The sequence below is a fragment of the Rhodotorula paludigena genome (assembly GCF_050403205.1).
Source record: "Rhodotorula paludigena JCM10292 DNA, Rt_paludigena_JCM10292v1_ctg90, whole genome shotgun sequence".
Classification (NCBI taxonomy): Eukaryota; Fungi; Basidiomycota; class Microbotryomycetes; order Sporidiobolales; family Sporidiobolaceae; genus Rhodotorula; species Rhodotorula paludigena.
Genome location: NW_027481368.1, coordinates 1 through 21,222, shown reverse-complemented (window position 1 = coordinate 21,222; position 21,222 = coordinate 1). Strand labels below are relative to the sequence as shown.

General features: G+C 63.8%; 8 protein-coding genes across 8 annotated transcripts; 4 read left to right on the top strand and 4 right to left on the bottom strand.

Moving 5' to 3' along the window:
* Positions 1-570: 570 nt before the first annotated feature.
* On the top strand, positions 571-2,716 carry SNF4 (AMP-activated serine/threonine-protein kinase regulatory subunit SNF4; the record flags this gene model as incomplete). The annotated part of the gene is made up of 6 exons (XM_076652763.1): positions 571-877; positions 940-1,101; positions 1,173-1,372; positions 1,458-2,024; positions 2,104-2,410; positions 2,502-2,716. The coding sequence occupies 6 exons, from the start codon at positions 571-573 to the stop codon at positions 2,714-2,716; spliced, it is 1,758 nt and encodes a 585-aa protein (XP_076501683.1).
* A 358-nt stretch (positions 2,717-3,074) lies between these two features.
* JCM10292_005328 (uncharacterized protein) lies at positions 3,075-9,121 on the bottom strand (the record flags this gene model as incomplete). Its single annotated transcript, XM_076652762.1, has 25 exons — positions 3,075-3,170; positions 3,243-3,316; positions 3,383-3,614; positions 3,681-3,723; positions 3,791-3,872; positions 3,938-4,056; positions 4,109-4,190; positions 4,259-4,354; positions 4,429-4,484; positions 4,541-4,872; positions 4,938-5,433; positions 5,501-5,697; positions 5,758-6,033; positions 6,091-6,151; positions 6,214-6,280; positions 6,370-6,440; positions 6,497-6,571; positions 6,633-6,729; positions 6,787-6,915; positions 6,972-7,086; positions 7,148-7,209; positions 7,292-8,046; positions 8,103-8,242; positions 8,308-8,515; positions 8,574-9,121. 25 exons carry the CDS (start codon positions 9,119-9,121, stop codon positions 3,075-3,077), a joined length of 4,509 nt encoding a protein of 1,502 aa, XP_076501682.1.
* An 889-nt stretch (positions 9,122-10,010) lies between these two features.
* On the bottom strand, positions 10,011-11,366 carry CAB4 (putative pantetheine-phosphate adenylyltransferase; the record flags this gene model as incomplete). Its single annotated transcript, XM_076652761.1, has 4 exons — positions 10,011-10,279; positions 10,362-10,443; positions 10,520-10,647; positions 10,715-11,366. The coding sequence occupies 4 exons, from the start codon at positions 11,364-11,366 to the stop codon at positions 10,011-10,013; spliced, it is 1,131 nt and encodes a 376-aa protein (XP_076501681.1).
* A 168-nt stretch (positions 11,367-11,534) lies between these two features.
* JCM10292_005326 (uncharacterized protein) lies at positions 11,535-14,194 on the top strand (the record flags this gene model as incomplete). Its single annotated transcript, XM_076652760.1, has 11 exons — positions 11,535-11,678; positions 11,780-11,865; positions 11,937-11,975; positions 12,055-12,180; positions 12,301-12,428; positions 12,488-12,579; positions 12,646-12,798; positions 12,880-13,197; positions 13,266-13,731; positions 13,910-14,070; positions 14,180-14,194. The coding sequence occupies 11 exons, from the start codon at positions 11,535-11,537 to the stop codon at positions 14,192-14,194; spliced, it is 1,728 nt and encodes a 575-aa protein (XP_076501680.1).
* A 951-nt stretch (positions 14,195-15,145) lies between these two features.
* JCM10292_005325 (DUF5572 domain-containing protein) lies at positions 15,146-15,748 on the top strand (the record flags this gene model as incomplete). Its single annotated transcript, XM_076652759.1, has 3 exons — positions 15,146-15,202; positions 15,268-15,368; positions 15,436-15,748. 3 exons carry the CDS (start codon positions 15,146-15,148, stop codon positions 15,746-15,748), a joined length of 471 nt encoding a protein of 156 aa, XP_076501679.1.
* Positions 15,749-16,203: 455 nt separating this feature from the next.
* JCM10292_005324 (uncharacterized protein) lies at positions 16,204-17,402 on the top strand (the record flags this gene model as incomplete). The annotated part of the gene is made up of 2 exons (XM_076652758.1): positions 16,204-16,792; positions 17,200-17,402. The coding sequence occupies 2 exons, from the start codon at positions 16,204-16,206 to the stop codon at positions 17,400-17,402; spliced, it is 792 nt and encodes a 263-aa protein (XP_076501678.1).
* A 408-nt stretch (positions 17,403-17,810) lies between these two features.
* JCM10292_005323 (uncharacterized protein) lies at positions 17,811-18,273 on the bottom strand (the record flags this gene model as incomplete). The annotated part of the gene is made up of 4 exons (XM_076652757.1): positions 17,811-17,827; positions 17,901-17,931; positions 18,003-18,111; positions 18,185-18,273. 4 exons carry the CDS (start codon positions 18,271-18,273, stop codon positions 17,811-17,813), a joined length of 246 nt encoding a protein of 81 aa, XP_076501677.1.
* A 781-nt stretch (positions 18,274-19,054) lies between these two features.
* On the bottom strand, positions 19,055-21,058 carry JCM10292_005322 (uncharacterized protein; the record flags this gene model as incomplete). The annotated part of the gene is made up of 3 exons (XM_076652756.1): positions 19,055-20,430; positions 20,485-20,751; positions 20,818-21,058. The coding sequence occupies 3 exons, from the start codon at positions 21,056-21,058 to the stop codon at positions 19,055-19,057; spliced, it is 1,884 nt and encodes a 627-aa protein (XP_076501676.1).
* Positions 21,059-21,222: the final 164 nt, after the last annotated feature.

Here is a 21,222-nt window from a genome sequence, read left to right as displayed (position 1 = left end):
GCCTGCGCACCCGCTAGCCGCCTCAGCCCTTGCAGCTGCCCACCGTAGAATCGCGCGCGCCCACCAGAGGAGGGTGACGCTCCTGCCGCCAGCACCCGTTGATTCGGAGAGTGCGCACTCTCTGCCTGACGTTGGTACTCCTCGCGGCCCTCCCGCCGCTGTTTCCATACCCCACCACCCGGACCCTGCCGTCGCCGCGATGAAGGAATTTGTCCGCGCCCACGGTCTATACGAGTGGACGGGCCGGGTCCTCCTCGAGCGCGACGAGCAGGCCTTGCATGTCATGGAGACCCTTGGACTGGACGGGTGGGTCGGGCTCGGGGGACAGCCGGAGCAGCACGAGATGTTGAAGCGTGCGCTTGCCCCGTAGCTCTCGGTCGGAGCGAGGGCGACTGTATACTCAAGTTGTTGTGCCATTCCTGCATGCATTTGCACTTCCGTTCGTTCAGTTCTGTTGGACTTGTCCGCGCGAGGTGGGGAGCCCCTTCCCCTCGCGCTCTCGGCTGCGCGTGTCTTCGCCCGGCTGCTGCCGCGAGTTGCGAGTTGCTGCTGAGCGCCGCGCTGTCTTGGATGCTGCAGTCGAGCGCACCTGCGTCTGCCCCCGTCCCTGCCTCCTCTCCTGCCGCTTCCGCTCCCCCTCCTCCCCCTCCTCCCCGCCCCCGTCCCTCGGGCGCCCGCCTCCGCCGCCAGCCGCTCCCGCGCGCCCGCACCACCGTCGGGACCAACGCCTCGGCGAGGATGCGCAAGGCCCTCGAGGGCATCCGCGCCTTTGTCGCCAGCAAGAGCTGCTACGACATCCTCCCAGAAAGCTTCCGCCTCATCGTCTTCGACACAAAGCTTGGCATCACCAAGAGCCTCCAGGCCCTCGTCACCAATGGTCCGTCCTGCCCACGCTCACTGCACCCGCCCGTACTCACTCGCCCGTTCTCCCCCTCCCAGGCGTCATCTCGGCCCCACTGTACGACTCGACGACCCACCGCTTTGCCGGCATGTTCACGCTCGCAGACGTCGTCCACCTCATTCAGTACTACTATCTGACCGCCCACGAGTACGAGAACGTCGTCAAGGAAGTCGAGGCGTTCCAGCTCGAGAGTCTCCGGAGTGCGTGCATTCCCCTCCTTCCCGCTACGAGGTCAGCCGCAAGGAAAGCTGACGAGGCTCGATTTGCACAGAAATTGAGCAAGCAATCGACGTGCCGCCCCCACCGACCATCTCTGTCCACCCCGACCAGCCCCTCTCCGATGCCTGCGCCGCGCTCGTCCGAACCCATGCACGGCGACTCCCCCTTGTCGACCGCGACGACCAGACAGGGCAGGAGACCATCATCAGCGTATTGACTCAGTACCGCGTGCTCAAGTTTATCGCCATCAACGTGCGTGAAGCAGACTCGGGGTTTCGCTGTGATCACCTCCCGCGAAGGGGTTCAGAGCTGATCCGCCCCCTTCTTGATCGCACAGTGTCCGCACGACTGCGCTCGCCTCGATCAATCGATTGGATCGCTCGGCGTAGGCTCGTACGTCTCGTGGTACCAGCCCGCAGTCGACCTCGCCCCCATCGCCGCCGGCGTCGAAGCGGGCCCGACCGCGCCCCTTTCAGCTTTTGCTGCTCCGACCGCGTCAGGCGACGCGGCTGAAGCGAAGGATTCGAGCGCAGCGGAGAAGGAGGACGCGCAGGCACGGTTGCAGCGCGAGGAGGGCGCGCGGGAGGACGCGCGTGCAAACGAGCCGCCGAGCGGCGAGCAGACGCGGAGCGACACGCCGACGAATGCGTACAACGCGCCGCATGTCTTGCCAGAGGAGGCGGGCAGAGAGGCGGCGGAGAGAGCGGGCGACGAGGCGGGCGAGGGCGAAGACCCGATGGCGACGATGGGCGTGTCGGACCGCTTCTTCCCCTTGTCGACGGCGACGATGGAGACGAGTGTGTTTGACGTCGTGCACATCTTCTCGGAACGCGGCATCAGCGCGATCCCGATCGTCGACCAGGACGGCGTCGTCCTCAACCTGTACGAGACGGTCGACATTGTCGTGCGTCTCTATCGCTCACGCTTGGTCAGATGTTGCATGGACGCTTGACTGACCTAGTGGTGTTGAACCCTGCGCGCAGGACCTCGTGCGGCAGAACGCGTACCAAGTGCTGCACCTCTCCATCGCCGACGCCATCAACATGCGCTCGGCCGACTTTACGGGCGTCATGACGTGCACGCCCAACGACACGCTCGCGTCCATCCTCGCCTTTGTGCGCGACCGCCGCTGCCACCGCTTTGTCATCGTCGAGCCCGAGGACGTGCCCGCGCGCGACGGGCAGCCCGCGCGCAAGAAGGGGAGCCTGATAGGCGTGCTCAGCTTGAGCGACGTCCTGCGCTTCCTCGTCGGGTACCAGAACCTCAAGGGCATGGAGGTCGCCGGACTCGGTGCGTGGCGCCTCCTCTCGCACTTCCTCTCTCGCTCTCAGTCGGTCCGTACTGCGCGGCTGACTCTATTCAAACGTGATGCGCAACGCAGGCCTGCATGGCCTCCGCGGCGTCCAGTCCGCGACCGATTCGTCCGCGACGGGCGACTACGACTTTGACACGGCGTCGATCTCGTCCGTCGGCGGGGGGTCCAAGGCGGCGAGCCGGCGCGGTAGCGAGGCGACGACCGAGAACGGCAGCATGACGGACCTGCGCCAGGCTGGGCTCGGGCTCGACAACGTCGTCGAGGGGAAGGCGGCGGAGTAGGGAGTGTTCCGGCGAGGAGGCTGCCCCTCCTCGCGCCCGCCCGGTACCTGTATGGCTGTAGGGTTCTCTCGCAGTGTGGGCTCGTTTCCGTCTCGCTCAGTTGTGTTGTAGTGGTATCTCGGCCGTGTGAACCCGTGCTCTGCCCGTCGCATGCGCGAGGGGAAGTGAGAGGGACAGGAAAATGACACTGGCGCGTTTGTTGCACAGAGTACGAGCAGGCGTGTCTTGCACGCTCTGTATCCCGAACATTGCGACGGCGAGAAGAGAGGCTCTATGGGCAGGTCGAATTGAGAACGGAGGCTATGAATGGGCTGTGAATGGAGGGGAGCGGAGGTGCGTCGCGCGCGCACAGCGGCAACTAGACCCTCTTCTCCTGGGTCAATGGTAGCGACTGCGGCTGTGAGGTCAACGTAGCGGCCTGTTCCGCCTTCTTCTCCTTTCGGCTCTTCTTGGGCTGCGTGGAAGTGGTCAGCCCCAATGTCGGTATGATGCTGCAGGTACACCTTCGTCGGACACCCAGACGCACCACGCGAGCAAGCCAGTAGAACAGGACGGCGGCGGCAATGTTGACAAAGATGTAGACCCACATGATGCCGAAGTCTGCGGGTCGGTGCAAAGGCAAGATCAGACTGGGAAGGTCGACCAGATGCGCTATGCGCCACGTACCGCGCCAGCGGTTGCCATAGTTGTATGAGAAGGTGCCGAGAAAGTCGTTGGTGTATTCGGTCGGGCAAAATTCGCACTCGGTGGCGCTCGGGTCGACGAGGTAGCCGCCAGCTGAGGCGCGATACTCTGCCAGGTACTGGCCGCAGGTCGAGTCGCTCGGAGCGGAGAAGCGCAATAGTTCCAAGTTGCTGCATTGGACCCGAGCGTTGCCGAGCGCCGAGGTGAGAAGGCCCTGTGGGTGGGGAGCCTCGTCAGTTGAACTAGGGAAACCCTTGGCGGCGGCGGTGGCTACACATACCTCCGCAAGGTAGGTGAAAGGCGAGACGCGGTACATGAAAATCCTGCAGGTAGGGAATGATCAGGAATGTCAACCGAGCGGACGAGCGGGTATTTGGCCGTATAGCGTACCAGAACTGGGGGAAGGAGCCAGGAGGCGCTAGCACGCCACAGAAGATGAGCGCGATAAAGAAGACGGTATTGGCGAGATTTGCTGCAAGCGCGCGACAAGTCAGATTGCGATTGTCCAGCAGACGAAACACGTTGCGAAGGACGGACCGCCTTCTTCGGCAGACTGGTTAAAGGCAATCATGGCATGCGCAAAGGTTGAGATGAAGAGCATGAACTGCCAGATGAAGAGGAAGAAGAGTGCCCCCCGCTCATGGACCTCGTTCGGTCTGTCACCATAGAGTTAGCGCAGTCGAAATGCCCTGAGAGCGAGCAACGCACTGAGCATTGTTGAAGAAGCCGACGGGATAATACAAGCAGAAGAACATGATGATAGACGACAGCGTTTGCCACGGCAGCTCCGCTGCAAGTTCGGAGAAGGGTGAGTTGAAAGACACGGAAGTCGGTCGGAATTCGACCGGGACAACTCACCGATGATATTTGACAGCATGAACGCCACCCATGAGTACGTGCACGAAGGTCGCTCGCGCACCTCGAACTGGTCGCGCTGGAGAACGAATTGAGGCACTGCAGAGGAAAGTATGCGGTTGCTAGCGTGTCAGAGGGGGCCAACGCTAGGCCACAGCGCTTCCTAGACGCACTGATCTGCTGCATTAGCTGCTCGTATATAATGAATGCCAGGAAGATAGCGAACAGCCTGTTGAGTCGATCCGTCAGTCAGAAGACGAGGCGAGCCGAGAGGCAACGACGCACTGGTTTTGCAAACCCTGAAGCGAAGTGCCGGCCTTGAAGAAGGAGAAGCCGATGAAGAGCGGTACCAGTGTGACGATGGCGAGCTTCGAGTACAGATAGACGGGGCTGCGCCAATATTGCTGGAAGACCCGCTTCTGCACCTCAAACATCTGCGTCCGGAAGGGGACGGCAAACTCCCTGAACGCCCACTCGTCCTGTGCCGCCTTGTTGACAGGCTTTGGCTCAGCTTCAAGCCGTGAAAGCTCGTCGCGGACGGCCTGGCGCTCGGGACTGTTCGTCCACACCGAGTGCCAATCGATGTCCGTGTACGAGCCCGGAGCGGCGCCAATGACCTGGTGTCGAGACAGATGAGCGTCTCATGTGACGTAAGAAGCAGAAATGGCACATGCTGGCGCACCTCAAGCATAAACTCGGCGGGATTGACTCCGGGAGGGAATGTCTCGGACCCGTTGCGCTCGAAGTAGCTGCGCAGAATTTTGGACTCGTCGCCGACCTCGCCGAAGTAGATCGTCTTGCCGCCGCGGGCGAGGAACAAGAGGCGGTCGAAGCGGGCAAAGAGCATGGCCGACGGCTGGTGAATTGTGCAGAGGATGGCCTGACCGTGCTCCTTGAGCGTCTCGAGTAGGTCGAGAATCGACCAACTTGTTTGTGAGTCGAGACCAGAGGACGGCTCGTCGAGGAACAGGAGGAGCTCAGGCTTGGCGACCATCTCGACGGCAATGGAGAGCCGCTTACGCTCCTCGACGTTGAGCCCCTCGCCGAGGCGGCCGACAACGGCGTCGGCATACTTGTCCATTTTGAGAAGGACGAGGATCTCCTCAACGTACGCGAGCTTCTCCTCGCGAGGCACACTTGCCGGCTGACGGAGTATCGCGCTGAACTGCAGCGCTTCGCTGTCAGCGGGGCAAGCTTGTCAGCCGAAGCGCCAGAATGGACCATTGAGCAAATAGACTGCCGCACCGCACGGTCGCCGTCTCGAGGTGGAGGTCCTGCTGTTGGACGTAACCGGTTTTGCGCTGGAAGGACGAGTCGCGAGGATTGCCATCAACACTGATGTCGCCGGTGATGACGCCCATCTTGACACGGGAGGCCAGAACGTCGAGAAGTGTGGTCTTGCCGGCGCCGGAGACGCCCATAAGAGCGGTGAGGGTACCAGGCTGCAGCCAAATACCTCATAAGGTGGTGCCGTTGAGCAGGAGGAAGCGCAAAAATCGTACCTTAACCCAGCCGTCGACATGGTCGAGCAGGCGGCGTGTGCCACCCTTCACTGGGATGTCGTAGCAAAGATCTCTCCAGTGAAAGATGGCAGTCTGCCTCTGAAGGTGGACCTCCTTGGCGTTCTGGTCGTCCTCGTCGCGAGCCTGGACAGTGCGACCGCTCTCCTGCGATTCGACGTCGCCTGCGCTCGCCTTATTGGTCGAGTTGTCGTGCGGAATGCGCGAGCGTGGGTAAAGCTTGACCTCGCCCCTCGACTTTGCCTCTGTGATGAGTTCCTGGGACGACAAGAGCGTCAGCGCCGGCGCGAGAGGAAGACAAGGCCCCACACGAACACTTGCGCCGAGATAGATGGCAGTAAACCCGACAAAGAAGGCAATGAGAATGCCGAAGTTGCTGCACAGAGATTCCCGCAAGGAGGTGAGCCAGAGATTGGGATGTGTAGTCACTCTACTCACCGCCAGCGGTGTGATGCCAGGTAGCCGTATGCCACGCCGATGTACGCCTCTCCATCGACGTACTCGGCTGCAAGCGTCCGAGTCAGCCCGAGTTGATATCTCGAAAAAGCAGCCGCGAAGATCGCGACCAGTGTGAATGAGAAGGGCAATACGTACAACCTGGAAGCGCGCCTTTGACAGAGCAAACTGCGTTCTGTGAAGTAAGGCCGGGATAGCCAGGGCCGGACCTGTCGATGCCGAGGCGTCAGGAGCGGATTTGACGTGACAGAGCACTGAAACCTACGGCACGGCCTGTGTACACAGGTACCGCCGACCGACGAATTCGTTAACTACGAGTTGCTCGAAACCGTAGTAGATCCTGTGAGGGCTTTGGTCAAGCGGCAGGTTCGCGAGATGCCAGAGTGAAGCGGCAGACGTACGGATTCAGGTACCGGATCCACGAGATCCATCCGAGCATGCTTGGGGTTGGCAAGGCAAAGCCCGTGTACAGACAGAGGATGAGAATCAGGATACCAGCTGCATGATCATGGGTCAGCTTCCGGAGAATCGGTGCGGCGGGAACCTGAGGCTTACACGGAACAAGGGCTTGCGAGAGCGTGCGCGAAAGCGCAGCGGTGCATCGGAAGAGCATCGACATGACGAGTGTCAAGGTGAAGGAGATAAGGAGGTAGAAGAAGAAGGCGCCGGGCTCGCGGCGAAGGTCTGGCGAGCAAGAGCATCAGCAGACCGTCTTCGACCAGCGGAAGTCAGTGACGCACTCGTCATGAAGTAGAGAATCAGGTTCGACGCAATGCAGTTGACGATCTTGTATGGCAGGTCCACAATGGTAGACGAAAGGGCCTCAGCCGAGGGGCGAACGAAGCAGAAGCGCGCCTGAACCGAGGAAAACGATTACTTCGATGCACTCCGGTGGCCACACTGCGAGCGTACGTACCTGCTTGTCGATCGTTTTCCTGGCGGCGTAGAGCGAGAGAATCTCGAGCATAGACGCGAAGGCTATAGTATCGACGAATGTTGTTAGCGAAACGCCAAGAGACAGTGCAGCACGCAAAGTAGCGGAGAGGTTGACCTGACGCACCGGCCATCAAGATCGCAAAGAAAAGCAGGACACCGCGCCGGAAGAAAGAGCCGGTCGTCATGGGCAGGTCGTATAAGACTGAGGCGACAATGAGGGATATGACGGTGTTGCCGACGAGCTGGAAGAGCGTGACCTTGGGGTCGGCCAGGAGGTTCTGCCACCCGCGACGCAGACAGAGCAGCACCTGCTTGCCATAGCTGAGCGTGAAGGGCGAGCCGCGGCGGAGGTGCTTCGACTTTTGCGCGTTGCGCGACGCCTGGAACTGCTCGAGCGCAGCGCCGTTGATCGGGCAGCGCTGGTCGTACTGCGCGAGCTCGGCCTTGAGCGCGCGGTATTCGTCCGACGCTTTCCAGCGCGCTTCGAACTCTTCCGCCGTGCGCGGCGCGCGACCCTCGAAACCCGGGCGGACGCGGCGCTCAGTCGGCGAGGTGAGACCGGTGAGAAAGTCGGGGACCGTCTGCTGCTCAGGGCACTCGAAGCCCTGCGCGACCCAGAAGTCGCGCGCCTTGTCGGCCGGCCCAAAGTAGATCGAGCGGCCCTGGTAGAGCACGATGGCCTTGTTGAAGCAATCGTACGCCGAGCCGGGCGCCTGGTAGATGGCGACGCACGCAACGCCGCCTGTCATCATGGCCGCCGAGCGGATTGACTGGCAGAACGAGACGGCAGTCGCCGAGTCGAGACCGCGCGTCGAATTGTCCCAGAGCGTGAGCGGTGCTCCAGCGAGCGCAACCTCCGCAATCGAGACTCGCTTGCGCCTGTGCGAGAGGTCGTCAGTGTGTGTAGATGTCCACCGCTTGAAGGGCTGACGCACTGTCCGCCCGACACGCCGCGGATGAAGTCGTTGCCGACCTTGACATCCTTGGTGTCGGTGATGCCGAAGCGCGCCATCATGACCGCAGCCAACTTGGTTGCCCACTCGCGCTGAGTGAGACCGCCAGGCGGATGCCGAGGCTGCGAAGCGAGAACAGGTCAGCACACGTGCTTCGCGACACGCAGCGAGCGTCAGAGGGGCGCACCGCACGAGCCATGGCGGCAAACTCGAGCGTCTGGCCGACAGTCAGCATCGGCAGGTGGTCCTCCGTCTCGGCAGAGTAGATGGTCTCGCCGGCAAAGTTCTTCTTCATCTGCGCGGGCGTGATGCCGCGGTAGTTGATCTTGGTCTCCTCCGCGAGGTGGAAGCCGTGCACGGCGTTGGCGAGCGTCTTGAGAAACGTCGAGCAGCCGCTGCACAGTGCTGCGTCAGTATAGGCACCCTTGTGCGGACGAGGTAGGGAGAGCGCACCTGCCGGGCGGGCCAAGGACGACGAGCGTGTCGCCGGGCTCGAGGACACCGTCGATCCCCTCGAGGATCTGGATCTTGCGCTGACCATGGCTGATCAGGGACTTGAGCGCGCCGAGGCCCTTGATCGGAAGGTTGCCGACCGTCGACTGGTAGTCCGCGTCGGACCCGAATCCGAAGGCCGACAGGTTCTCGAACGCGACGCCGCCCTCGCGGTGCGGGCCGGTCTTGGGGTCGTTCGACGACAGCTCCCACATGGCGCGGGTCCAGGCGTCGGCGTCGAAGCGCGGTGACCACGGGTCGAAGGCAGAGTCGGGTCGAGGGTTGAGCGGGTCGCCCGCGGCAACGTCCTTCTCGCCGGGCTGCGAGCGCCGGCTCATCGTGCGTGCGAGCTTGGCAACGTCGGCGCGGGCCCGGCGGTCCTCTTCGGCGGGCGACTCGAGAGGCGACTGGTCCTCCTCGACCGCGCGGTCCTGCTGCGCCTTGTCGGGTAGGATGCGGTGCGACTGCACGTGCGGGAGCACAGGGTTGAAGGGACTTGGCAATGTCATCTTGCCCGTCCTCTGAGCAGAGCGAATGCCTATCTGTTCAGCAGATAGCCTGGCCACGAAACGAGCGAGAGGGAGCGAAAGAGAAGTGAAGCCGGTTTCAGAGCTTCTGCCAACGAGGCGCAATCGAACCAGCGGAGGTCTCGGCGCCGCGCCGCGCCTCTCTACGAGCTCGGCGATGCACAAAGACGCCGTGCTTGACGGGAGGAAACGCGTGCAAAGCACCTCGCTGACAAGCGCGCGGCGGCGCCCGTAAGCGCGAGGCGGCTCCCCGCCCGGACAAAGTCCGCAGTCGGCCCGGACGGGACTTTGAGAAGCGATGCCCGAGTGAGAAGCGTCCGACCGCGATGCCCGAGTGAGAAGCGTCCGACCGCGACAGACGAAAAGAGACCGGCATGCGCTGCGCGGACGCTCAGCACAACGTAGCGGCACACTATCGCGCCGAATAATCCGCCCTCGAGGCTGTTTGAGTCTGCGGCGGTATGCGTGGTTCAAGGAGGACCAAGGACGCAGCGACGGTTGAGGCGCGACTAGACGGGCGGCTCTTCCTCGAGGGCGTTCTCGTCTGCTTGCATGCTCCGCGGGGTGCTGTACAGGATGGGCAACCTTGCAGTGCGTTCCGACGGAAGCGCGGGCGATGCTGTTCGCTCACTCCATTTCACCACGTCTATCGTCCAACCTCGCACATGTCCCATCCAGGCGAGGCAGGCGCGCAATCTACGTAAGCGCGACTGCTCCAAGCGGTCCGAGACCGCGCATACACGCAAGCGCGCCTCACCACGTCGGATGCTCCGCCCTGCTCATGCTTTCTCCGAAGTGGCTCTTCCGCGCGGCGGCGCAAAGAGCTTCGTCTGGCTGGCTTGCACGCGCGCCCTCTCTTTGCGGGGGATTTCTAGACCGCCCCGCGCGTCTCGCCGTCTGTGCTCCCGCGCCCAGTCGGTCCGCCGAGTCGGCTCCTCCGGTCCAGCCACTCGCGGATGCCCGTGCTCCCCATCTTGGCGCTGACGGGCACCTCGGCCGCCGCACTAGCAGCAGCGGCGGGGTCGGACGGGGAGCGAGCCGCCGCTGCTGCGGAGGAGGGGAGACGGGCATCATCGGCGACGAGTGAGATGGTGTAGATGTCCAGCTGCGAGAGGGACTTTTCCCGCCGGAGGGTGTTGACTGGGCGAGATAGACAACGGTGCATCAGTATTTGCTTGAATATGTGTGAGAGCGAGGCAGAGGGAGCGAGCGGCGGACGCACTCGTGTCGCCGCCCGAGCGGGTTTCGTCCGAGACGACAAGCGCGCCGACTGACGGGTCGTGCGCTGTCGGGCCGTAGACGTCCTGAGCCCAGCAAGGGAGTGTGTGTCAATGACCTGATTGGCCGACTCAGGCCGGACTTGTATGCGAGAAGACGCACCTGCAGCGGGACGGCGCCGCAGCGGATCGAGGGCCGCACGAGCGCGACAAACTGCTCCACGGCGCGAATCCGCCCGTCGAGCGGCTCGAGGAGGTGCTTGTACTTTTTGTTCTGGAGCAGGACCTCGTCTGCATAGCGAGGGTCCACTAATGAGCCTGGTTGGACGGGAGGGAGAGGGAGGGCAGAAAAGCGCACCCGAGACGCCGACGATGAGCTTGTCGGAGCAGAGGGCGCAGGCCATGGTCAAGAGAATCTTGTGCCCCGCGTGCAGGTGGTCGAAGGTCCCGCCGAGTGCGACAACGGGGTAGATAGACGGGACGGCGGCCGCGTCGTCTCCAGGTACTGCAGGCTCAAGTGTCGGCGCGGGATCGTTCGCCCGGCCTTTGCCTTTGCCCAGCTCGGTCGTGTGCACGTCGTCGTCGTCGCCGTCCCACTCCCACCGGTCGACGTCGCCGTGGTGTGTCTCGTTGACGCAGACGGCGCCGACCTGTCTGAGCTGCTCGACGACGACGTCGACGCTCTTGAGGGGCCCGTCGTCGCTCTCGAAGAAGGCGCTGGTGGCTGCGGCGTAGGTGCGTGCGAGTGCGCGCTCGAGCGGGAGAAAGAGGGCGGTCGGGGCGGGCAGAGGTGGGGGAGCGGGGTGGGCCGACGAGGCGGTGCCGGTCTCGGGGGCAGGCGCGGGGCCGAGCCAGGGCGAGGGTGCGTCTGGAGAGGTGCGCACGAGGATGAGGAGGCGGGTGCGGGTGGCGAGGGCGGACGAGCGGACGGCGGCGAGGTGAGCGGACGAGGCGAGGAAGGCGGGGAGCGAGGGGAACGCGAGGACGAGGGTGCGGTGTGCGCTGGCCATCTCGGCGTGTGCTCTGCTGCACTCGCACACTCTCGAGTGCAACTTGGGCGGCGAAGAGAGCTGCCCTCGTCGCTGTCGGCTCCACCTCGAGCCGGCGTCGGTCTCTTCGTCGCCTCGACTCGCCAGCAGACTCGCAGCCGAGTGCGCAGCAGAGCAGCACACGCCAGCATGGCCCCGCTCAGCCTCACTGTCGACACCGCACACGGGCCCGTCACCGGGTTCGCAGACACCCACCCGCTCTCGCTCACCTCGCCCGCTCTCGACCCAAACCACGCCAGCACGGGCAACCTTGTCCCCGTCAACAAGTGGCTCGTGCGTCCCTCGCTCTGCCTTCGTACCCTCTCCAAGGGTCACGCCCGACCCTCGGGTCCGTCTCCCTCGGGCATCGCTCACTGCCGGGTTCCGCTCTCCAGGGCATCCCCTACGCCCATGCAGCGCGCTGGAAGCGTCCCACCGACCCGCAGCCATGGACCGACCCCAAACAGTGCTTCGACTACGGGTGCGCCTGCCGGTCCGCATCCGCGCGACCCGCTCTCACGCTCATCTCGCTCTTCGTACACCTCGCAACAGCTCGGCATTCCCGCAGCCTGGGAGCAACACCGAGATGCTGTGCGTTCATCGAGCGTGCATCGACTCGCCTGTGCACCATCACAGGCTCGTGATCCTTACGCCGCTGGTTGTTTCGCAGCCTCGCGCGCTTGCCCGGCTTTCTCATGCGCGCGCAAAAGACGAGCGAGGACTCGCACTTCATCAACGTCTATGCTCCCGGTGACGTGCAAGAGGGCGAAAAGCTGCCGGTCCTTGTCTGGGTCTAGTGCGTCGTGTCCCTCTCCGAGTCGCTCATCCTCGTCTGCGCGCGTCTTGCTACTGGCTCGTCGCGGGGACGTGCGCCTTCTTGCAGAATCACACGCTCTGACAGCCTCTTCTGAAACAGCGGCGGCGCACTCAACAACGGCTCGGCTGACCGCTTCTTCTACGACGCGACCGAGCTGGTGCGCGCATCTGCCGCGCGCGGCCAGCGCTGCCTCGTCGTCACGGGCAACTACCGCACCAACGTCTTTGGCGCGTCGCTCGCTCTTGCGCTCGCGTGCCGACACCCGAGCTGACGCGGCTCACTTCAGGCTTCTGCGCGCACGATGACCTCGCGCAGGACGACCCGAACGGCCTGTGCGGCAACTACGGCCTGTACGACGTCGTCAAGATGTTTGAGTGGGTGCGCGCACCCTCATGCCTCTGCACCTCGGAATCCCCTCTCACACGTCCCGCCCGTCCAACGCAGGTGCAAGCCAACGTCTCGTCCTTCGGCGGTGACCCGGCCCGCGTGACGGCCTTCGGACAGTCGGCCGGCGCGTTCATCATCTCACACCTGCTCGTGAGCGGCAAGAGGCTCTTCACGCGCGCCATCTGCCAGAGCGGCGCGGCCAACACGATGGTGCGTCCCTCGTCAAGGGTCACTCCTGGCCGGCGTGAAGGGTGAACGGGAGGGTCCTCGCTGATCGATTGAGGCGCACAGATGCTCCGCCCCGTCGACAAGGCCTACCCAGCCTACGCCTCGATCCTCTCGTCACTCGGCCTCACCTCGTCCTCCTCGCCCTCTGCGCGCCTCGCCGCGCTCCGCTCGACGCCCGCCTCGACGCTCCTCTCGCTGCACACGGCCGCGCACAACTTTTCCGGGCTCTCGCTCACGCTCGAGCCGCGCGCGGCCGAGGGCGCGGTCTGGACTGAGGACTCGATGGCGAGGTTGAAGCGCGGCGAGTGGGACGAGTGGATCGAGGGCGTCGTCCTGGGCACGACGGCGGACGAGGGGACGATCTTTGCACAGGCGATGAACGTACGTCGTCCGTCTGACTGACCACTTCGCAGGCGCTGCTAATGCGCCCACGCTCTCGTCAAACGCAGCTCCTCACCCCCGAAGCCTTCACCGCCTACACCTCGCAGTTCCCCTCGTCTCTCCGCCCGCGCATCGCGGAAAAGTACCTCGCGCCTTTCGGCGGCTTACACCCCTCGACGCCCTCCGTCCCGCTCACGGCGCTCCCCGGCTCGCGCCTCCTCGCCGACCAGATCTTTGTCCACCCCGTGTGGGACCAGGCTTGCGCGCTCTCGTCCCCGCCGGCGTCGTCGCGCGGCCACGCGCCCACAGTGTGGCTGTACCGCCTCGAGACGGGCGTCTCGAGCCTGCTCGAGCACCCGGTCGCGAAGCACCTCGGCATCATGCACTCGATGGACCTGCCCTTTGTGTTTGACTCGAGCACGCTGTGGACGGGAGAGGCGGCGAGCGGGAGGGAGGAGCAGGCGAGGGAGGATGGGAGGACGGCGGAGGAGGTCGGGACGAGGTGGGTGACGTTCGCGTGCGAGGGGAACCCCGGTGCGTTTTGCTGTCTCTCGGTCTCTTCCTCAGTTCTCTGTCTGCCTGCGCGCTGCGCGCTGGGCCACGCACGCGGATCCTGAGCCAGCGGCGGGCTGCGAGCGCGTTCAAGGTCGAGGAATCCAGGACTGACCCCTGCTCGTCCTCCTCGTCGTCGGCGACGTCGGCCACATCGCAGACCCCGCCTGGCCGCAGTTCTCGCCGACCGAGCCGCAGCATCTCGTCTTCTCGCACGGCGGCGCGACCCGCACAGAGTCGCTCGCCGACTTTGCGCGCGACAAGCTCGAGCTGTTCTTCGAGGGGCACGAGCGAGAGGGCGCGGGAGAAGAGGTGCTCGGGGTGAGTCTTGTCCTCTTTGTTTTACGAGCGGCGAGGAGCGGCGCAGAGAGGGCCGCTCCAGGTTGCTGCAGAGAGCAAAGACACGGATGCTGACTCTTGACTCGCGCAGAAAACGGACGAGTAGACCCGCGGGTCCAGTGACTAGACTTGCAGCCGGAATGTAGCAGTACCCCGATGGTTGAGCAGCCTGTGACCGCGGCCGGATGCGACGAAAACCGTTGCCTGCGCGAACTTCGCCTGCCTGCAGGCCGCACGACAGAGCGGGGCTCTCGGATCTCTGCTTGAGACGATTGCGTGATGTTGAAATTTGGTACAAGAGATTGCAGCTGTCTACAGCGTGTGAGATGATCATGCTCCGGCAGGCAGGACCCGCGAAAGGCGCGCAGGGGCCGATACAGGGAGCACGGAAGAGGTCGAGTGCTGCAGCGAGTGCAGAGAGCTGCTGCTTGGGTCTCGCCTGTAACACGCAACAGAGCACATGATCCTGCGGAGCGCACAGAACGAATGGTGATTTGGGACAGCGAAATCCTGTAGAGACAAAAGGCATGTGTCAACATCGCCGTCTCAACGGTACATCGGGGCTGCTTGGCGCGTTGTGGGCTCGGATTTCTCATGTAGAATTAGTTTGAGTGCTTCATCGGAACCGGACCCTTGTTCAGGGCAGCACGGCCTAGCGTCAATAACGCAGGATAATCTCTGGATTCGTCTTTGCCCGTAAAGTTGTGTGAGAGGCGGAGAGGGAAACTCACGAGTTGCTGTGCAGGTCTGTGCAGGGCGTCGAGGGGGCTGAGAGGTCAGGAGAGGGTGGCAGGCGGTGGGCGGACAACGGAAAGTTTGCGAGCGAGTCGAGGACGAAAAGAGCGAGTTCGAGAGCAGAGAGCGCGGGGTTTGCACGTAGTTGTGCAGTGTGAAGCTGCCAGTCCAGTGACTGCTGTCTCGAGCCTGCACAGCTGAGAAGCGACGAAGCGAGTGGGAGGTTCGAGGGAGAGAGGCGAGCGCGGCACTCGCGGCGAAGTCGACCTGCACCCGCCGACTTGGACCCGCTCGAGCTGGGCGTACGCGCTACTGCAGATCAATGGAACCCGCTACAGCTCAGACTCGCGCTTCTACGCTGTCGGATCCTGCCTTCCTCGTCCGCCCGGGTTCCCCACTTCTCGCCCCCGATCTCGGCAGCTCACACCCTCGTATACGCTGCAGCGCGGGCTTGAGACCATTCTCCAGCCCTATTACGCTCGCGGAGCATCTCAGGACGAGATCGACGACGTGGTCAAGCGCGCAGAGGCCTTCTTCCTCTCCAGGTGGGTACTCGAATGGCTTGCTCACGCCAATTCAGCGAGCCTGACCAGGTTTATACGCATCAAACAGTCAAGTACAACCGGACCTCGAGCAGCCGCAACCGCAAGAGGCGCTGACCTCCGTCCCTCCCGCCTCCAACGCCTCTGCCTCCTCTCCTCTCGGCGAGAACCCACCCTACCCGCCTTCGTTCGCCGAGCTCGCACAGCTCATCGCCTCGGGCGCGCCGATCCCCGGCGTGCGCGACATCCCCGACGAGCTCGCGGCGGGAGAGCCGAGCGAGGCCAAGCACGAGGCGAGGCGGAAACCGTGGGAAAAGGCGGTCGCGGGCGAGATGGCGGGCACGGTCGGGCCCGACGGAGAGCGTATGGAGGAGAATCCGTAGACGGATGCGTGAGAAGGCAGTGCGCAGTGTCGAGGTGGCAGAATGTACGCACTGAGGAACGGTGTGAGACGGAGTGCGTTACGTTTCCTTCGCTTCAGAGCTCACTCTCACTTACGCTTTACGCGCTTGCAGCAAGAATGTACATACGAGCCTCGTAAAGCAGTGTCCACTTGTCAGGTTCGCAGGACAATTGTGGCGAGTTGAGGCGAAACGCGCGGGCCTGGCCAGCGGCTGCTGCGCACGCGATTCGCTGAGCCTATGCGATGTGGCGTACCAAGCGCAGCTTTCGGGTCCTGTGTGCTTGCTGAGAAAGGTCGTGGTTACCGACTGCCCGGCTTCTCGCTCGAACCCACTTCGGTCGGACTTGCCGCGGAAGGCTCTCGCAGCTTATGCTCCATCTCCACACTTGCTCCCAGGTCGCTGACTGTGCTGGTACAAGTCGCATCTGCACGACCATGTCGAGCGACACCGCCCTCTGGACCGCCACAGCTCTCCCGGACGAGCTCCTCGTCCTCATCGTCGAGGCGTGCGACGGACTCGCCGACTCGCACCGCATCGCGACGCTGCGTAGCCTCTGCCTCGTCTCGAAGCGCCTCGTAATCGCCGCGCAGAAGTGCCTCTACTCGCGCATCGAGCTCCCGAACCATTTCACGCTGGTCTACCGCACCCTCGCAGACGCGCCGCACCTCGCCCGCCTCGTCCGATCCGTCAGTGTTGCGGCGTCCGACATTCTATACAATGTGCTTGCGGTGCAGTGTGCCCTCATCAACGTGTGCGATATCGTGCACGCGACGCGCCACGAGACAACCTGCGAAGAAGCCTGGGACACGGTCCTGGCGCACTCGAGCCTGGTCAGCCTCACGCTAAGCCAGAGCTCGCTGCTCGATCTCATCAGCAAGCCGCCAACCCGGCCGTCCGAGCCGATCATGGCCAGGACGCGGCACCTCGTGTGCACGCCATGGGTCCGCCTCCAGACCTCTCGCATTGGCCAGTCCAACTATCCGCGACAGCTCGAGTCGCTCGACCTGCACGAGACGACCAATTGTGCCTTGACGGAGGACCTCTTAGCGAACTGCGCGTCCACGCTCACCCGCCTCACCCTTCCTTTCGACGAACACGTCGAGGAATTTGATGTCACGGCCGCGATGTTGCCCAATCTCCAGTCGCTCACGCTCAAAGGCTCGTTCACTCAGAGCTCTGTCAGGCGTGTCATTCTGCGCATTGTGTCCCTCTTGCGAGCTTTCGCCGCGCTTCCGTCACTTGTGGAGTGCTCGCTTTGCGACTCGGTCGCGCCGAGCAGCAATGCCCAGATGGCCTCGGCGCACACCGGCATCCTGCTCGGACCATCGACGACAAGCCTTTGCTCCGTCAGCACGCCGGGCCCGCAACCGCTGCCTCAACTCAACGACCTGCTCCTCGTCGCGAAGAGGCTCCTCCCCGCGCTCCCGCAGCACACGCGCCACCTCTCGCTCACGACGTCCCTCGTCGCCGCGCCGGACCTCGCGTCCTTCGTCTCGACCCGCCGCGCCTCCCGCACCTCGCGACGCTCCGCGTCGGCGGCGCCCTTGCGCGCGACATGGCCAAGCTCGACCGGTCGTCTGGGCTTGGGCACAAGCTTTGGAAGCGCGGCATCAAGGTCACGACGGTGCAGTAGGGCGAGAAGCTCTGCTCGTTGTGGAGGCGAAGGTGGAAATCGAGTTGCGAGTGAGCGTTGACCGGCTATGTGTTGCACCGCTCGGCCGGCAGAGCGTCCTGCGCAATGAGACGTCTCGAGCAAGCGTAGTAAGGTCAGTTGAGCGAGCAGCGACCGGCTCTTGCTCCGAATGCAGCTTGAGACGCAGAGCGAGGCACGAAAAACAGCCTTCTCAAGCCGCACGACGCAGGCCATTGCGCATGCGCCGCTGCCCGAACTCCTGTAGTGAGCTGGCGCCTGACAATTAAGCGCAGGATACTGCAAATCAGACGATGCAGCCTTCTGGTGCGAGTCAACGCAGTTCGCTGGTCGAACAGGAAGAAGCACAGCTATTTGTTGTATTCACACGGGGTCCCGGAGAGTCATGATCTACTCTTGTGCCTCCTCTGTGAGCGGGTAGGCGTAGGCATGAGCGAGACCTGCATGGGCAGCGCATGGCACGTGAGGGAGGCTCCGCACCGAACGAGACGATGGCATCGCTGTAGTCGCGCTGGAAGCAGTCGGGCTTGTCAGCAAGCCTACTTTGGACTGTGCACGGGTCTGTCACCTCTGACGGCTTACCTTGAAGTTGTCGACCATGGGCGGTGCCGCGCCTTCCACGCGGAAGCGGATGACGGGACGGCCGTTCTCGTCCGACTGCGGCCCTTCGCTGTCCGGGATAACGTTACCGCTATGTGAAGCAACGGTTATGTGTCAGCATGCGGGACGCGGCCCGTTCCAGGGAACACAGGCTCCAACCGCACCCGAGACCCTGCAGAGCACTCATGGCGTCTCCGAACTTCTCGGCGGCGGGGGTGAGAGCGATGTTGTAGGTGTTCATGATGTCGAGCATGTAGATGACTATCGAGCTCGTGTGCAAGTTTGAAGCAGGGAGGAGAGCGCGAAAGGGAAGAAGCCGAGGCGCCGATGTCCTGTTCATCGACATTCGGTTCGCCTCAGCCTCATCTCGCTTGAAGTCGCTCCGAACAAGCCTCACGTCAAGCGCTCGCCAAAGTTCGCCCGCAACGCAAGCGCAACATGGAACCCGCAGGGTGCGTCGGCCGACTCGGCCTCGATTGCGGAGTCGCCCGGCGACGCCAAGTACGAAGCGGCACGCCTGCCTCGTCTCGACTATTTCCAGTCGGTACGAACTTCCCGTTGACAACGAGGTGGGCGTGGACATCGCTCATACTTAAAGCAGCCTGCACTAAAGCATCGCTCCCTGCCGGAGCGTTGACCTGAACAGCGGTCGCGACGCGCGAAAGGGTTTCGCACGGCCTCTCTTCACTGCCTTCCTCTCGACGTCCTTGCTGCGCCTTTCCTGTCGCAACGCCCCCCCAACCCCCCAAGGGGGGCTTTGTTCCACATCCACCCTAACCATCTAGGGCTAACCCTAACCTCTAACTAACCCTAACCGCCTAAGAAGCGCCAGGAAAGGCTGGAAGAACGTCGAGGAGGAAGGCAGCTTCAGGAGAGGCGCGTGTCGAAAGCCCTTTCGCTAGTCAGGCACCGCTGTTCAGGTCACTGCTCCCTCCCTGCCTTAGCCGCCCGTGCGGCCCGTCTCATACAAGTGTCGAAGGACCGGCCCGACGCATAGGCTCACGTTTATGGCAGCTGGGGTAAAAATGGCGTCCCTACAAGGCCTGCATCGTCCACGCCTCCATCTCGAGCACTTGCCCCCGGACCTCATCCGGCATGCCCTGCACGACCCGCTCGAGCTCGACCTCGCGCATGCCCAGCAGCGAGTGGAAAGCCCTCCCGTCAAAGCACCAATGCGGCGCGCGCACGCCGTCCGCGCCGATCCAGGCCGGCGCGTCCGCCGGGTGGTCGAGGAGAAGCGCCTGCGCGACGAGGTTGACGCCGACGAGCGTCTGGACGAGCTCGCCGCTCCGCTGGATGTGCTCGCGCTTGGGCGGCGCGCCGCGGCCGCCGGGTGAGGGGAGGGACGAGAGCGCTGCGGGCGTGAGGAGGAGGAGGGACGAGACGAGGAGCGCCGAGCGCTGCTCGTGCGCGGTGAAGGGGCGCTTGTGCGTCAGGTGGATGTGCCGCAGCGCGAGGAGGAGAGGGAGGTGCGCGAGGATCGTCGGATTTAGAGGGGCGGAGAGAGGCGGGAGCGAGAAGACGGCGAGGAAGAGGTCGAAGCGCGTCTCGAAGGGTGCCAAAACGACCGGAGACGTTGGCGGCGGCTCAACGCCCTTCGCCGCGAGGAGTTGCGCAAGCGAGAGGACGGGAACCTCTGCCGCGTGCAGCGAGTCCTGCCGCCGAACGTACTCGACGACGGTCCCGCTCTTCAGCCCGACGCTCTCCTGCAGGATCGCGTACACCCAAAGACGCAGCGGGCGCGCGAGCGAGACCATGGGTGACTGGTACTCGGGCATCTCGACGCTACCCTGGACGAGCACGACGCCGTGCTTGAGCGTGTGCAGGACAAACGACGACAGGTGCGCGGCCTTGTACGCGCGGTGGTACGCCTCGCGCGCGACGGCCTGCGTCGGCGAGTCGGACGCGCGCGCATGCAGCGGGAACGTCGGCGAGGGGTGCTCGAGCGGGCGCAGCGCGTACGCGAATGCCGAGCCGGCGAGGTTGGCGACGATGAGCGGGTCCTGCGCCGGGCGCTGCAGCAGGAGCGGGAGGACGGCAAAGACAACGTCCTGGACCTGGGCCAGCGTGTCGACGGGCATGCGGACACAGGTCGAGAGCGCGCCTGAGATGCGCAGGAGCTCGCGCGGGTCGACGTGACCTGGGAAGGGCTTCGAGTGCCGAGGGACGTGCAGGTCGGCGGAGTAGTTGACAAGGTCGTTGCCGACAAGTGCGGCGAGAATTGGAAGGAACGGAGCGGGGAGAGACAAGGCGCGGGCGATAGATGCCGGGTGGTAGACACGCAGATGCAGCGATGCGGGTTGATCGGGCGGGACTTGCTCCAGGCGAGGTTGGTTGAATTGCCCGTATCCGATTGAGCCAAGTGGCACGTAGCCTCGATATGCGGCGGGATAGATAAAGTAGTCCGAGTCTGCGGGTTCAGAGGGTGAGTGTCACGCAGGCCGAACAACACACGTGAACGTACCGTTCGAGATGACGAATCCGTTTCTCCGCTGGGCCAGCTCCGCCGTCGGCGAGTCGGCCTCTTCTTCGGCGCAGTGACTCGGGACGCCGAGCAGCGCCAGCTCTGCCGCGATGGCCATGTGCGCGAGTGGCGGAAGGCGAGTTGCAGCACTCGCATGCTGGTGCTGCCCTCGCAGCGTGTCGGGCAGTCGCATGTACTTGATCGAGCGCTGGAGAGACTGATTCGAACGCGAAATGACGGTAGGAAGCTTTTCAGCGTCGAAAGGACCTGGTTGCGCGGAGAGAGTGAGCCGGATCCTCGACTGGTACTGAGGGTTCAAGCGAAAAAGCGCACCGTCCCAGACAAACTCGGGGTCCAGCCCGCACGCTCGCCAGTACTCGATGTACCTGCGCACGTTGTGCCGGATCTGGAGGTACCCTCCGCCCTCGAACGTCGCGACGAGCCCGACATGGTAGGCGAAAGCGAGCCCGTCGACGATTGCGGGAATGGGCGCCGGCTCGGCTGGAGAGGGAAGAAGGAGCACGTCGCCTATATTCTGCTTCTTGACGAACGAGCTCAGGCTGGAGACGCCCATGTCTGCCTCGATTGACGGGGGAAGAAGAAGCGAGAGGGGGGGGGGGGGGGGGGGGGGCCCCCCCCCCGACGGGGAGGAGAGGTGAGGGCGACGAAGCGGGCGGTGCAGGTTTCCCGCGGGCCGACTTTTTCGCCTTGTGCTTCTGCGGGCGCTGTAGTGCGGGA